Source organism: Lepidochelys olivacea (genome assembly GCF_965140295.1).
Source record: "Lepidochelys olivacea isolate rLepOli2 genome assembly, chromosome: 3".
In the NCBI taxonomy this organism is placed as follows: domain Eukaryota; kingdom Metazoa; phylum Chordata; order Testudines; family Cheloniidae; genus Lepidochelys; species Lepidochelys olivacea.
In genome coordinates this window covers 192,093,088-192,109,445 of record NC_140413.1, presented here as the reverse complement: position 1 = coordinate 192,109,445, position 16,358 = coordinate 192,093,088, and the positions used below count along the sequence as shown (strand labels likewise).

Below are 16,358 nucleotides of genomic sequence, written 5' to 3'. Positions count from 1 at the left end.
TTGTGTGCGTGTCCTACCAGGTGTAATTCGTAGCAAGCTCACTATGCTCAAATAAATTGGTTAGTCTCTAAGGTGCCACAAGTCCTCCTTTTCTTTTAGCGGTGGGTAAGAGTTTGCAGGACTGGGGCCTAAGACTGTAACCTCGAGGGAGGGGTCTGTGGAGGGTCTCCAGCACTGAGGGTCACCGCCAGCGCTGCAGGCCGAGCGCGGCTGCCACTGCCAGGGAAGGGTGGGGGGGCTCAAGATTGCGAGCGCACCATTCCCCTCAGCGGCCCGAGCGGGCAGGAGGACCCCCAGCTGCTGCTCCAAGCCCGGGGGTCCATGCCCCGCCCCCCAGGATGGCCTAGGAACAGACGGCTCCGATCTGCCCCTCGACCGCCCAGTCTCGGGCTGCTCCTAAGAGATCCCCCTCTAGCCCCGCCCACCCCGCACGAGCCGCTCCTTCTGAGACCAGTGCTCCGCTCGCTGTAACATCGCGGGCTTGGAAACCCTGCCTCGCAAGATGGCGGCGCCGGCCCCACCCCTCGCCTCGCGCAGACAATGCCTCCGGCCCCGGCCGGCGAGCACGCGCGGGCGAGGCGCGTCCCCGATGACGTCACGCGCAGCGCCAACCTGGCCCCTCCCCCCCTCTCTCCTGCCGGCTCTGAAGAGCGGCGAGGCTGAGGCGGCGCGTTCTGGAAGCTTCGCGGCGGGGATCGTTAGTGCGGGTGGGCCTGGGTGATCCGTCTCCATCCGGAGCTCAGAAGCAGCGGGGCGCGGAGGAGTCGCCATGCCGGAGAACGCGGGGTCCAGAGCTTTCCCGGGCGGCAACGGGGGCCGCAAAAGAGGCGCCTACCAGGACCGGGACAAGCCCGCGCAGATCCGCTTCAGCAACATCTCCGCAGGCAAAGGTGCGGCCCGCCCGGCGGAGGCTGGAGCGGGGGAAGAGCGGCCTGGCCCGGGAGAGGCTGGAGCGGGGCGCGGCTCGGCCTGGGGAGGGAGCGGCCTGGCCTGGCCTGGCGAAGGAAGGGGACTGAGGAAATCTTTCTCCCCCAGCTCCCAGCGGGAGGGGGGCGGGGGGGACTCAGACTCGCTCGCTGTCCCATTCTTCCCGCTTCTGTGCGCGGAATAGGAGGCGGCGGCGGCGGCTTCTTCCTATAGTCGCTGACCCCCCTCAGCCCCATCGTCATGGGGAGGGGAAGAGACTCCATCACACGGACCGTGCCCCTCCCCCGCCGGCGGGGCCAGATGCCTTCATCTTGGGCGGGTTTTGGAGCAGTCGGGGCCCTCCGCTGTCAGGCTGGCTCAGCGCTCTCCAGGCTGCTCTGGTTCTGCTCTATCATTGTGTACGGTTTTCCTGTTCATGTGGGCCTGACCGCTTCAGGCACAGCCTCTGGGCCGTTTCTTCCCTTAAGTGAACACAGCATGGGCCTTTTCTGTTGGGAAGAGAGTCTTCTCGCCACCCCCCCTCCCCGGTATGCTAGTGGGTTTTTCTTTCTTTTTTTAAATGTAGTAATTGTTATGGTGCCAGGACCAGAAGGTGGTGGAAAATAATGCTATAGTTTGTAATTGACGCAAGCCTTGGTCAAAATACATGCATTGTAACCCACTATCAGACCAGTGAAACTATTCAGCGTTTTTAAGCCTGTGTGGCACATAATATTGTTGGGACCCCCATTAGATTTTAAAATACTTCATTTAAGCATAGAGGATTAGGGTTGGAAGAAACCTCCGGAGGTCATCTAGTCCAACCCCCTGCTCAAAGCAGGACAAACCCTGACTAAATCATCCTAGCCAGGGCTTTGTCAAGCTGGGCTAAAAAAACCCTCTAAGGATGGAAATTCCACCACCACCCTAGGTAACCCATTCTAGTGCTTCATCACCCTCCTAGTGAAATAGTATTTCCTAATATCCAACCTAGTCCTCCCCCACTGCAACTTGACACCATTGCTCCTTGTTCTGTCATATGCCACCACTGAGAACAGCCAAGTTCCATCCTCTTTGGGACCCCCCCCCCCCCTTTCAGGTAGTTGCTATCAAATCTCCCATCACTCTTCTTTTCTGCAGACTAAACAAGCCCAGTTTCCTCAGCATGTCCTTGTAAGTCATGTGCCCCAGCCCGGATCATTTTCGTTGCCCTCTGCTGGACACTCTCTCCAATTTGTTCACATCCTTTCTGTATTGGGGGTCCCAAAACTGGACGTGGTACCCCAGATGTTGCCTCACCAGTGCTGAATAGAGGGGAATAATGACGTCCCTCGATCTGCTGGCAATGCTCCTACTAATGCAGCCCAATATGCCGTTGGCCTTCTTGGCAACAAGGGCACACTGCTGACTCATATCCAGCTTCTCATCCACTCTAATCCCCAGGTCCTTTTCTGCAGAACTGCTCCTTAGCCAGTCAGTCCCCAGCCTGTAGCGGTGCATGGGATTCTTCCGTACTAAGTGCAGGACTCTGCACTTGTCCTTGTTGAACCCCAGCAGATTTCTTTTGGCCCGATCCTCCAATATGTCTAGGTCACTCTAGACCCTATCTCTACCCTCCAGCGTATCTACCTCTCCCCCCAGCTTCGTATCAACTATGAACTTGCTGAGGGTCCATCCCATCATCCAGATCATTAATAAAGATGTTGAACAAAACTAGCCCCAGAACCAACCACTGGGGCCAGCGCTTGATACCGGTTGACAGCCAGACATCGAGCCGTTGATCACTACCTGTTGAGCTTGACAATCCAGCCAGCTTTCTATCCACCTTAAATAATCAGCTGCTGTTTGTTTTTACCATGTTCCAGGGCCTTGTCTACACCACAAAGTTTTGTCGGTAAAAGTTATGCCACTTTAATTAAAAGCACTGTTGCATGTCCACAGTCGCTGCTTGTGTCAGCAGAGCACCACACTAACAGCTGTGGCATCAACACAGAATGCTGCACTGTAGTAGCTATCCCACTGTGCAACTGGCCGCAGGGTGCTTTGGGAAGGGTTTGCAGTGCCTCTTGGGGCAGGTACAGCTTCACGTGATCCCCGATTCTCAATCCCATCGTTCCAGGGGCATCCTAGTAGATTGTCAGCTGCTTTTTCAATTTAAGTATGTGGGAGAGGAGAGTATGTCTGGGACAGGGGAGACTGCAGCCTGGCCGACCTATCCTGGGGGAGGGCAACCCCTCACGTCAGCCCCACTTCTGCTCTGCACACCTGTCCCAGACAGCTCGTTCTGCCTGCCTGTGGCTCTGAGATTCCCTCTGGCTCTCTCACAGCCTCCTCAGCTTCTGGCAGCATCTTGTGAGCAGCTCTGGGAGCTCTCTGTGCTGAGGAATGTCAAAGCAGCACAGCAGTCTTCCCTCTCTTTCCCCCCCTTGCTCCCTGCAGCAGCAGTCTGCCTACCCCTGTGTTCCTAGTGCAGGGCAGAACAGGAGCATTCCATGCTAATGATTTGCTCTTCGTTTCCCAAATGCAGCAGCGTGCTCAGCTGTCAGATACTTCCCAGTGCTTTGAAAGGGGAGGGGCACATGCCTGCAGGGCAGCAGAGATCAAAACAGTGAGCAGTGCAGGCATTGTGTGATACTGGTGGAAGCCAGTTATGTGGTCAAAACAAACAGCAGCGTCTACACTGATGCTTTGCTTTGTCATTTTAACTTTGCGGCAAAAAGCTTTGCCTCTCATGGAGGTGGTTTTAATTTGGCGGCAAGAGAGCAGAGTTTTGCCGCCAAAGGTAGCTTTGTAATGTGTACACCCCTGTTTTATAGGCAAAAGGCAGCTTTTGGTGACAAAACTTGGTAGTGTAGACAAGGCCCAGGTGTTGGAATCAACCATGAAAGCCATACACTTTATTTTTTCCTAAGTGTATTTATGCCATATCAGTAAGTTTCAGACTTTTAATAAACCAGTAAGACTTTTAATAAAGTGGAACTAAATGGCTCCATGTGAGAGTTTATCAGAGTTTTCTGTCCATTTCTGTTCAGAAGAACTGATTATGTTCAGACTGTTATAGTTTTTGTAAATTTCCTTAGCATTTACCAGTTTTAATTTAAAGCTGAATGTCAGTGACTGTTGCGTAAAAGCATCTCATTTTCACTCCCTCTTCAGCGGTTGCTGATGCTATTAGAACAAGCCTTGGACCAAAAGGAATGGATAAAATGGTAAGCTTTGATTCACATGTCTAATTATTTTTAAAACCAATTATAAATATTTAAGGAAATGTCAAGAGTTTTTTACAAGAATAGTTTCCCTTTTTTTTATATTTGTTAATCATCAAGATAACTTCTAGTTACATAAACATATATTGATGATTATTGTTGGAAAAGGTACTATATTGAAACTTTAATCGTAGTAAGAAGCCCTTTGGTTTAAAGGGAACATCAAATGTTTTATAGATCTTAATATTAAAAAATGTCTTCTGCATCTAAGGTCATAAGTAGTCACAGGTATTTTTAGTAAAACTCATGGACAGGTCACAGGCAGTAAACAAAAATTCACGGCCCGTGACCTGTCCATGACTTGTACTATATACCCTGACTAAATCTTGGGGGAGGGGGGTGGCCCAAGAAGGCTGGGGCAGGCTACCTACCCAGCTTCACGCCTCCCCAGAAGCAACAACAGCCCCCTCAGTCAGCTCCTAGGCGGAGGTGTGGCCAGGCAGCTCTGTACTATGCCCTGAGCGACGGCTCCGCAGTTCCCATCGGCCAGGAACCACAGCCAGTGGGGGGGCGGTACCAGCAGGTGGAGGCAGTGCACAGAGCTGTCTGGCCATGCTTTCCACCTAGGAGCTGAGGGAGGGGAATGTTGCAGCTTCCGGGGAGCCCCCCGAGGTAAGCGCTACCTAGAGCCTGCCTCACCCCATCCCGTGCCCCAGCCCCCTGCCCCCTTCCACACCTAAACTGCTTCTGGTGGGGGCGGGGTGGCCGGATACTGCCCCAGCAGCGGCCGGTGCAACTGGCCCAGGGGCTGCTTGAGCTGCTAGTCGGTCCCTTATCCAGGCACACCGGCCACTGCAGACGTCACGGAATCCGTGACGACCTTGATAAACTCTCAGCCTTAGTGATAAGTATGTTGTGGGTTTTCTTTTTCCAGATTCAAGATGGTAAAGGAGATGTGATGATTACAAATGATGGTGCAACTATTCTGAAACAAATGCAGGTTCTACATCCTGCAGCCAAAATGGTAAATAACTTTTAATTTCAACCTGTAAACCAGTATATCCCAACCTGGTTGGCAGAAAAATCTAAGGAGGCACCAGATTAATTCAGGGAGTTCATGGAGCTGAGGAGAGGATAAGTGTGGTTCTAGAAAGCTGCAGGGCACTCAAGTACACTGGTGTTGCAGCACAGCAAGTCTGTAATGCACTGAAGTTCTCACCTTGATGCTCTTTACATGGATCTTGGGGGTGGGGACAGCCTAAAAATCCAAACTTCAAATGATGGTTTGAGTGTAATGCAATAATTAAGCTTTATGTATTCTGTGCAACATGGTTTATGGGAGGATTCTTAGATTCTGATTAACTGACAGTAAACTAGGAATCCTTACTCTAATCCCTGTCATAATGTCATGGGTTAAAGTTATACTTTGGGACAATGCCTGTATAAATGAGCAGTGTTGCTGGTCAGTCAAGAAGCAAGGACCTCATAGAACATGTTATGTTCTATTTTGCTTATACACAGGTATAAGTGGGATAAAATAACTTTTGTAACCTTGGAAAAATATATACACGCACAAAATTAAGGAGGAACCAGTCTGTATATTTAAAGTTAATAAGTAAAACCACTCTTTAAGCAATCCCCAATGGAATATTAAATATTTTTTCTTATTACTTTTATGCACCACTGGTACTTAATTAATTGGTTCCAATAAATCATGTCACAAGTTCTCAAACTGTCTTCATTTAGTTGGTAGAGCTGTCCAAGGCACAAGATATTGAAGCTGGTGATGGCACCACATCTGTTGTTATCATTGCTGGTGCTCTCTTGGATGCATGTTCCAGACTTCTTCAGAAGGGTATGTTTTACTGGTTGGCTTTAATAAATCGAAAAGGCAAGATGCCTGGAAGAGTTAATTATATATAACTGAATTTTAATAAGATTTGTTTTTGGTTAATGAAAGTCCATTAACTATAACTTTTTAGTGGTAAAACACTTATTTGAAAAGTAACTCAAAAGAGTTTTGTTTCTGTACTTGTTAATGTCTTATTTCTGGTGGCAGTCTCAAATCATTTAGCTTCATATTTTTTGAGGTTGAATCTGCTTCCAGTGTTACGGATCAAGTATAACTATTAAAATGCTGAGATACCTTATGAAATTTTTAATAGATAGTAGTTCATGATGGGTGAAATAGTCTGGTATGAAGAAATTAACCCAAAATTGGGAGCTAGGAACTCTTGCTGGGCTTTGAGCAAATCACCTGGTGTTTGTAAAATAGAGATATTTATTTCACAGGATTGTTGAGAGGATTGATGTTTGTAAAAGACTTTGAATGTGTAAAGCAGTATAAATTCTTGTGAGCACTAGCAGTTCTGTTGTACCAATTCAGTGAGGCGAACAGCATGCCAGCAGCAACCAGATGCTGTGTGAAGAATCCAGTAGGGGCTGAACAGAACAGTTTATATTCCTTGCTTCAACAAATGGTTTTTATTTTAAATTTCTCTATTTTTTTTTTTAAAGGATTGCTTTTCAAACAAAAAACCTTAAATCGAAAAAAGCTTGCCTCAAATAGGAATTGATCTTTTCCTCTGTTTTACAAAGCAGTCATGCAATGCTTCTCTGCCCCAACAGTGCTCATGCAGGTCAACTCATAGGGTGGCAGGTGAGCCCTGTCAGCTTTTAACCCTACTATCACAAAAGTACAGTAAGCATATAAGCAGTAGTCCAATGATACTGATGCTGAACAGTGGAATGGTCTGCAAGGCTAGTCACTTCATTAAATAAGCACATTGGAATTATCAAAGGGGGACGCTTGTAAGTAGTCTCCTATATTAAGGCAGAACTAACATGTCGGACCTGAAGTGAACTGCATTACCATCTGAGAGGAAGGATGTAGTTAAAACAGTGGACTGGGACTGGAGAGATCTGGATTCGGTTCCCAATTTTTGTCATGACTTTGTGTGACCATGGGCAAATCACTAGAATCTCTTTGTGCCTCAGTTCTACATGTATAAATTGGGGAATTATGGTACTTCCTTATCTCAGTGGTAAATTCATTAATGACTGTGAAGCACAGGGATACTGTGTTGATGAGAAGGCCATATAAATATCTGAATAGATCAAATATACCAAAAGTACATGACTGTGTGTATAAATTTATTAAATATAACCTAGCCTAGAATGGTCCTTATTAATGTAGTATCTCTAGGTAACACTTGGCTCTCTCTCTTTGTAAAATGCTGACATAAATTTGTGGGTAGTATCCAGATAGCTAGGAACTGGGTTATTCAGCACATACATGGCCTTTTTGAAAGGTAAGCTTGCAGTAATGTGCTGAATATCCCTTTGTCCTCACTTGCTGTTTGAGAAATTCAGAATAAATATATGGCAATATCATGTTTCAAATAGTTATTCAGTTATCACCTTGAAACCTTTGAAACTCGGGAGAAATTACCATAACAGTAAAAAAAGATCCCAATTAAAGTCTGTTTTCAAGCTCAATATTATTGAGTTTGCATGTTAGTGGGCAATTATAGCTGTGATTTCCAACCTTGTCTTACTAGGCACCTTCACTCACTCCCCTCCCCCCCCCCCCACTCCCAGGTGCTTGACATCTTGACTTATTACCTATGTACCCTTACACCATCCCCTGCGGTTATTGCCTCATCTTGCCAGTTTCTGTCCTCTTTTTTTCCTTCTTTTCTTCATATTTTGCCATTCTCATTTTTGTTCGTCCTGCCTCGTTTCTTGTCCCACCTCCCAAAGGTTCTGCTCTCTTTTCTTCCCCCTTTACTGCTGCCAGCTGGCCATTCTCTCTAAACCTTCTCCAGCTGCTGGTGTTAGCCAGCAATACTGTCTGCAAGCTCGTCTCTTGCTATAGAAACAAGAAGTATGGTTTACAGAAAGCGTGTGTGTACCACCAAGAGCAGAAGTAGGGGATGTGCAGCTGGTATTGGCGGCCAAGCAGCTCCTTGTGACAAGGCAAAGGGATATTGGGTGCATCCTAAAGTTGTCTGGAAAAACCCCTTTGGGGGTGATGGTACACCATAAAGGAACTACTGTTAAGGTTACTTAGGTCTAAACTCTGTTTTGTACAATAAAGGTTTTACAAACCTAGAATGAATATCTTTGTTTTTATGACCCTCTTAAAGCTAATGAATACAGTTTTGTGCGATATAAGTATTTGGGCTTCAAACACTTCAGGGAGATAATGTGTTGTACTGGTTCATGAGGACTAATAAGTAAAATTGAGGCAAGTTCACTTTCATTATTCAAGTAGAGAAAACTACAAATAATAAAACTGTTTCTGTTGAAATGTTAGTTTTAGATAATTTGTCACTATCGGTCCAAAAATCAAAGGGTATTGTAAGTGGAATGAACCAGCTTCTAAAATTTTAAGAAAATCAGATGATTAAGTTAAGTGAACAATTAGTCTGAAAACTTGAATTTAAACTTCTAATAGGAATTCATCCCACCATCATTTCGGAGTCATTCCAGAAAGCTTTGGATAAGAGTATTGAAGTCTTGACCGACATGGGACAGCCAGTTGAACTAAGCGACAGAGAAACCTTGCTAAATAGTGCGACTACTTCACTGAATTCAAAGGTAGTAATTATCCAGTTAGTCGGGGTGGATGGGGGGTTATTCAGCCTAACTTCTGTGTAAATTAAATGTATGTGTTCGTGGGTATTTTATACATTTTCTCACTCTGCATGTCATTTGTCCCTTTGTTCTATATTTCTATAGTATTTAGCAAAATGAATTCTCTAGATGCTACCATAATACAAATAATAAATACTGATCTTTAAGTCCAGTAATTCATCCATTTATTAGCTGAATTCAGATCTTCTTTGAAATAGACTGTTTTCTTTGTACTGACTTTTTTGTGTGTGGTTTATATTGTTTCATATGTGCCAGATTAATTGGGAGAATAGATAATTTCATAACTGTTCCTGGTCTACTAGAGCGAGCTGACTTTTCATGATGCTGCAATTGATTGACATTAACTTGCAACCTAAAAGTTGAACTGAATTTAATCCTAGTCACGTTTCAGTTTTAAATTTTTATCTACTATATTTAGGTAACACCTAAGATCACTAAAGCTGAAAGAACAGTGAAAAAAATTGTCCTCTCTTTCAGTTGGCTTACTTCAAGCATTTACCGTTGTCTTGTGCGTAGTCCATGACACTATTTTCTCTGTTCGTGTGGGTTTTTCACACTGCACTAAGGGAGAAACTTTTTTAAAACAGTCATTTTAAGCTGAACTCCCCAAATTGTCAGGGAAAGCTCCCAGAAGCAACTTACTTCTATTCCCTAAAAAGATGAGATTTCAAGTTTACTATGCCTTTAAATGCAAAGACTAGGAAGACCATTTTCATGTAGTTCTATTACATTTTTGAATCAAGTGTTTACTTTAAAAATGTTTCCTCCATATTTGAATAATATTGCAGTTGATTACAACCATATGTTTTCTGACCCTGTTTGCAAAATCCATGCCATTCTTTTATGTCAAGTTAAATGTTTTCTTATTTGCTTTTTTTAATGGGGGAGGAGGGGCCAGAGATCATGCGACCCCCTGATCAGCACAGAGGAGGGGCCTGCATGCAGAGATCTCACCCTTCTATTGTGGAAATGATGTTGGTTGCCTTTGTGGCACAATCTGTCTCCTTCCTGGGACCCTGCTGAGAGCTTTCCAAAGCCAGAATCTGTACAGGGGGAAGGGGTTTGGGAAGGTCCACATTGGGCAGCAGAGGAGATGTATAAATGGGTCACTTCCCCCATGGGTCCTGTGGAGTCTATGCAAAAAAGAATAATACAGACCCAGGCTGTACTTTCTTTTCTCTACAAGTCACCGTGCATTAGGGAATTCATTTTAAAGGCATCTCCTGGGGATGACTGAAGACAAAGAGTGGTCTTTCCAACAGAAATATGTGGGGTAGAGCTCTTAGGTTTCCTTCAGTGTTCTACCTGTATGCCAGGTCGCAATACAATTCACTCAGATTTGGTCCGGCCAACCCTGTCATGACTGGGGGGCCAGGCCAAATTCAAGTGGTGGTACAACCCCATGAGTAAGTGGGAAGGCTTGCTGTACCCTCCATAAAGTTTGATGTGCCTATTCCCCCCCCCCCCACCCCCCCAATTGAGAACGATTGTGCTAGGCCTTAGCATAGTTTTTACCACAGAAGCAATTGTCCTACCTTTTGTTGGTAACCCAGCATGTACGAGTAAAACTACAGTAATAAATTAGTTATTGGCAGGGAAAAAATTAAGAAATCAGATTTCATTTTCAAACTATATAGGTTATAAACACAAAAAAGAAAAACAATGAGATTATGAATGCCTTGCGAGTGTAATTTTGAAATTGGTATCTTAATTTTGATTATGCCACTAAATTGCATTATTTTTCAGTTGGGTAAAATTTTGTAAGTGTTCTTCCTCACACTAAGTTTGTTTATTTTAATTAAATCCCTTTAGGTTGTGTCTCAGTACTCTAGTCTCCTTTCTCCAATGAGTGTGGATGCAGTGATGAAGGTGATTGATCCAACTACAGCTAGCGGTGTAGATCTTAGAGATGTCAAAATTGTTAAAAAGCTTGGGTAAGTAGCAATCCGTATCTAGCAATTCTGTTAATTAAAGTAACTTGTCCAACTTTTAAAAATTGCTTCCCTAAAACATTAATTTCATGTTTTACTACTCTTGTTTCCAGTGGAACAATTGATGATTGTGAACTGGTTGAAGGACTAGTCCTCACTCAGAAGCTGGCGAATACTGGTGTAACTAGAGTGGAAAAAGCCAAGATTGGTCTCATTCAGTTTTGCCTGTCTGCTCCAAAGACTGATGTGAGTTAGCTTGGCCTGCCCAATGTAATATTATCTTCGTGCATGGGGATTTACATGTAATCATACAGTGAAGAAAAAATATACCCCTTAAGGGCTTGTCTACACTACAGAAGCCTTCGCAGTAATTCAGTCGGCTCTTGGTGTCCACACTACCCTCCTCCTGCTGATGGTGCGCATCCTTACTAGGAGCGCTTGCACTGACTGAAGTGGGGCATGGACAGCCATGTGGGGCACACAGCAAGAGCCCCCCACCCAGCGGTGGGGTGACAGTCTGAGCTGTGAGCCTGGCATCAGTTTCACGGCTGTCTTTCGCTCAGAGCAGCAGGTCAGGGCTCACCGCTGGAGCTCAATGCTGTGAATTTGAGTCCTGCACTGGGCTCACAGCTCAGGCTGTCACCCTGGGGTGGGGGCTCCAGCAGTGAGCCTGGCACCCAGCTGACAGCTGCGGGAGGGCCAGCTTAGCCCAGCAGTGAGCCTCCCAGCAGTGAAATTAACATGCTTGTCAGTTTCAGGTGAGCCCAGCAGCCATGAAACTGACAAAAATGACAGCCAACAGCCAAAGTTGCCTTGCCCTAACTACAGGAACATAAGTGCTATGTCTCTTGTGGAGGTGGAGTTATATGATGTCAGTTAGCAGGCCCCTTACTTCGGCGGAAGCAGCATTCTAGTGTAGACATTGAGATGATTAGGTCCATGTAAGCTGCCTTATGTCAACCTAACTCTAGTGTAGACCAAGCCTAAGTCTGTTATCAGTAATACATAACTTTCCTGTTCCATAAACTATATCAGAAGCCCATTAGTTTTAAACTTATCATGTAGTAGTAAAAGGTTGTAACTTAAAACCACAAGTCCTTGCATTGGCACATTAAAATGTACGTGGATGCAATGGTGTATTCAGTCTTGTTTGCCTTGGATCGCAACTGCACTGAACTATAGAAACAGCATGGTATACCTAGAAATGTACTTAAATTTGAGCTTAAATTCAGTAATTTTTGAAGACGTTAAATATTTTTCTCTTTTAATAGATGGACAACCAGATTGTTGTTTCTGACTATGCTCAAATGGATAGAGTATTGCGCGAAGAGAGAGCCTACATTCTAAACTTAGTTAAACAAATTAAAAAGGCTGGATGCAATGTGCTGCTCATTCAGAAGTCTATTCTACGGTATGCTAACTACCTGAAAAAACAACACTTCTGTTTACTAAGTAACTATTAGATTGGAGTAAAGCATCGGTACTCTTCATAAGCTGAATTGTAACACTAACATCAAGGGGGGCAATTTCAAACACTGGTTGCTTACGAAACCCCTGTACTTTCAGTGAGCATGGAGGTTCTGTCACACGCCCTCTGAACAATTAACATACCTCCCACTTCACAATTTTTATGTAGTTTTTTTAATAAGCCAGTACTGAAATTCTTCAGTGGGTTTTTATTACTAACTCTGACACAAATCCTAATTATAACTGATAATCACATGCTAGCAATATTGGTTTTATAGTGTTGTGTTTTCATTGTTTGCATTGTCCTTGATTTTAGGGACGCTCTTAGTGATCTAGCGCTACATTTCTTGAACAAAATGAAGATCATGGTGATTAAAGATATTGAAAGAGAAGACATTGAATTTATCTGTAAGGTAAGGAAGTGTTTTATTTAAATAGCTGTGCTGAAGGATATCTATACCCTATCACTACTATATAACTTAAATGGACATAACACCTTGTTTTATTGGAGTGGACTTTGTGATGCCCCCCCCCCACACACACATCGTCTCTCCCTCCCTCCCTGTGTGTGTGTGTGTGTGTGTGTATATATACACACAGTACGAATAAAAAGGATAAATATCTCCAAAAGACTTAACTATTCTCTTATTCCCTTTTATCTCCAAGAAAAATAGCAAATGGTCAGACTCTAGTGGGGGGAGAAAAGTAGGGCATCAAAAGACTGAGGAGTACTTGTGGCACCTTAGAGACTAAAATTTATTTGATCATAAGCTTTCGTGGGCTAAAGCCCATCTTTTTGCTGATACAGACTAACACGGCTACCAGTCTGAAACCTGAATTAAAGCAGTTATGAGCCAACTATAATGTATAGAAAGTACGCTAAACTGTATGTTTTGCTTGTTTTATTTGTGGTTTAACTTGTTCCTGTAGACAATTGGAACCAAGCCAGTTGCTCACATTGATCAGTTCATTGCTGATACATTGGGATCTGCTGAATTGGCAGAGGAGGTCAACCTAAATGGTTCCGGGAAGCTAATAAAGGTAAGGAACAGAAATGAACATCTTTCCTTGCTCATTATAAGATAATATAATTTTAAGGAGAGATACCTCACAACTTGCCTTTTGTAGAAATGAATGAGAGCTGTAACTTTTTAGATTTTTCTGTAGTATGCAACAGTATTTACTTCTATTATCATTGGTAGTACTGTAGCACCGAGGACCCCTAGTCATGGACCCCTCTTTATGCTAGATGCTGCGCAAATGCACAACAAAGACAGTCCCTGTCCCAATAGGCTTACTTGATTGTATTGACTTCGAAAACTTGGTGTGGTTTACCAGAGCTCAATCTCCATTAGGTAACTGAATATGTCAAGTCTCAGGCCTTAATCCAGTATAACTTCCATTCCCTGCTAATAGGTAATGTCCCAGATTTTAAATTTCCCTAAGGTTTTTTTGGTCCAACTATGTTTTTATGTTACAGATTACAGGCTGTACAAGCCCTGGAAAAACTGTTACAATTGTGGTACGTGGATCCAACAAACTAGTTATGGAAGAAGCTGAGCGTTCAATTCACGATGCTCTGTGTGTCATACGTTGTTTAGTAAAAAAAAGGTAATGCTTTCTATTACGTAGTGGCTTCATATACCAGTTATACAGTAAACTGTAACCACTTAAACATTTGTCGAAGGCCACAGCTTGTATTTTTTTAATAGAATTTTACTTTTTTTCCTCCCCCAGAGCTCTAATTGCGGGAGGTGGAGCACCAGAGATAGAATTAGCACTGCGCTTGAATGAGTATGCTCGCACTTTGAGTGGTATGGACTCATACTGTGTCCGTGCATATGGAGATGCAATGGAAGTCATCCCATCTACACTGGCTGAAAATGCAGGCCTTAATCCTATTTCTACTGTAACAGAGCTGCGAAACAGACATGCACAAGGAGAGAAAACAGCAGGCATTAACATCAGAAAGGTAATATACAAAAGGATTATACATCCATGATGGTAAATTAAAATGTTCGGTCGTTTTTTTGAGGAAAAAATACTTGAGAATAAAGACAGACAAAGGTTGCCCGTGTTGTAGCCCAAAACTGTCCTTCGTCAACCTCCCAGATCATTGCAACATAACAATTGAGCATTTTCATGGTCTAAGATACCAGATAACCAGTGTTTTTAAAAACTGACTAATTAGAAGAACTGGTTAGGAATCTTATCAGAAATTTTTTTTTGACGGGAAATGCCCTTTTTGCAAAAAATTAAATATTCCAGCTGAGAACTTCAGTTTTGTTGGGGAAAATTAAAATGATGACTTCTAAGCAGGCTGCCTGGGATCTGCTGGGAGGCAGAGCAACCCAGCTCTCCAGCTCCCCTGCAGCCTGGGTGCCTCTCTTCTTGTCATCTTCCAGATGAGCAGCCAACATGCCAAAAAATTCTGTGTTGGTTCTCCTGAAATGGAATTTTTCAGAATTTCTGTCCAACGAGAAATGTCAAGGTTTTTACTTTGTCTTAAATGGGACAATGTTTGGTTCCAAAAGCATTAATTTTCCATGGGCTGGAAATTGTATTTTCCAGCCATCTTTGCTAGTTAGTAATGTATTTCTCTGCTAAAAATCTCAGGTGCACTCAAAAAATCCTGTAGTGAGTGTGGGGGGAGGGGGGGAGAGGATGAGTTAACAGACTCTGCCATGGCATCCAGTGAAATGTTACTCTCAGTAGTTCGTTGGGTTTTTTTTCTTTAAGCCATAAGAACGAGCGGTATCACTTTTTTTGAAAATTAACATTTTTAGATGTGTGAGCACAGGATGTAGCCACCAGGGAAAATATCTGCTCAGTCTGTGGCTGTGAGCTGGCCTATTTTTTGACGCCCTCCCATTTGCTTCCTCTGTAGCTTGGAGTGTCTAGCTTCTTGCCTGGGCATTGGACCAGACAGTAGCATTGGGTGGGCATAGCTTCACAAGTATCTGGTGTTGAGTGGATTTCCTGAGTATTGCAACATAAATTTTGTACCACAGCATTCCTGTTGGGAACTGAATGGGTTCAAATGAACTGTATATGGCCATCTACTAATAAAGTACCTTTTCTCTTTAAACAGTGGTGGGCAGGGGGGCTACTGGGGATAATTTACAAGTATGTTTTAATCATCTTTGTGGCATTTGCTTTATACAAAATGAGGATACAATTCTGGTTCTGTAGGGTGGAATTTCCAATATCCTGGAGGAGTTGGTGGTCCAGCCTCTGTTGGTGTCTCTCAGTGCGCTGACACTAGCTACAGAAACTGTCCGCAGTATCCTTAAGATTGATGATGTGGTAAGTAATATTTTTGATTATTATTTTCATGTTCTGTTTTATATTATATGACAGTGCTGCAAATAAGATATATCCCTTATGTTAAGGATTAGTATTTAAAGTAAATATTTTACCATTATTGTATTTCATACCCTTATATTCCTAGGAGTTGTATGCCATTTACATGTAATTCAGAAGTCTTCTGATAACTGAAACAATCCTTGTGGGAAAACAGTAACCAAAACCAAGTATTGGTAAATACAGCAGCCAGTTTAATGTACAGATTACAAAAGGATTATATGTGGAGTGGTATCTTTAAAGTGAGGGATGTTGATAATTGTTTCCCATCCACATGCCTGATGATGTTAACTCATCTTTGCAGGTGAACACTCGATAAGGTGACTAAAGGAAATGGCAGTACAGGCAAGAGTACCATGGCGTAGTTTTGGAGTATGGTTTCTTCACAGAATCCCTATGTCAAGCATTCTGCTAAAACTCACTTAAGTTTATGTACTTTTATCAACTTAATTTAATAAAATCTCTGGTTTCAAGAGGCAAACTTTGTTTGTTTGTAAATGAAGGGGCAATATTCTATAACTGAAACTTTGCATTAAAAACTCTGGCCAGAGTAGTACTAAAACAAATTTAAAATTTTACCAGTTTTGCTCTGTAATAATCATGCACATTCTTTCACACTAATCCTGTTTTGTATAAGTAAGAAATCTTCAGTGCAAGTTGTTAGCTTCTGTAATCTCTAGTTTAAAATAATTGTCTTACTAAGGAATCTTAGCAGTAGCTGCACTACCTCAGATCTGTTTCCCTTCAAAAGTTGTCCAAAACAGTAATATTTCCTATCTAGAAAACCTGACTAACATCCATCCTCTCTTACCCAGGGAGTTGCTAC

At 43.4% G+C, this 16,358-nt stretch overlaps 1 protein-coding gene across 1 annotated transcript; it reads left to right on the top strand.

Moving 5' to 3' along the window:
- The first annotated feature begins 608 nt into the window (after positions 1 to 608).
- Positions 609 to 16,013, top strand: CCT4 (chaperonin containing TCP1 subunit 4). The gene is made up of 14 exons (XM_084622332.1): positions 609 to 890; positions 4,063 to 4,115; positions 5,047 to 5,136; positions 5,859 to 5,967; positions 8,572 to 8,714; positions 10,584 to 10,705; positions 10,816 to 10,948; positions 11,974 to 12,113; positions 12,486 to 12,582; positions 13,100 to 13,210; positions 13,650 to 13,780; positions 13,907 to 14,141; positions 15,362 to 15,475; positions 15,837 to 16,013. The coding sequence occupies exons 1-14, from the start codon at positions 770 to 772 to the stop codon at positions 15,849 to 15,851; spliced, it is 1,614 nt and encodes a 537-aa protein (XP_084478458.1). The 5' UTR covers positions 609 to 769; the 3' UTR covers positions 15,852 to 16,013.
- The last annotated feature ends 345 nt before the right edge of the window (positions 16,014 to 16,358 follow it).

Excerpts from the sequence above, each read along its gene's own strand:
- CCT4 (XM_084622332.1), top strand. The coding sequence starts at position 770 with ATGCCGGAGAACGCGGGGTCCAGAGCTTTCCCGGGCGGCAACGGGGGC. Across the intron at positions 12,114-12,485 it reads ATTCAGAAGTCTATTCTACG|GGACGCTCTTAGTGATCTAG; the intron begins GTATGCTAACTA and ends CCTTGATTTTAG. Across the intron at positions 14,142-15,361 it reads CAGGCATTAACATCAGAAAG|GGTGGAATTTCCAATATCCT; the intron begins GTAATATACAAA and ends CTGGTTCTGTAG.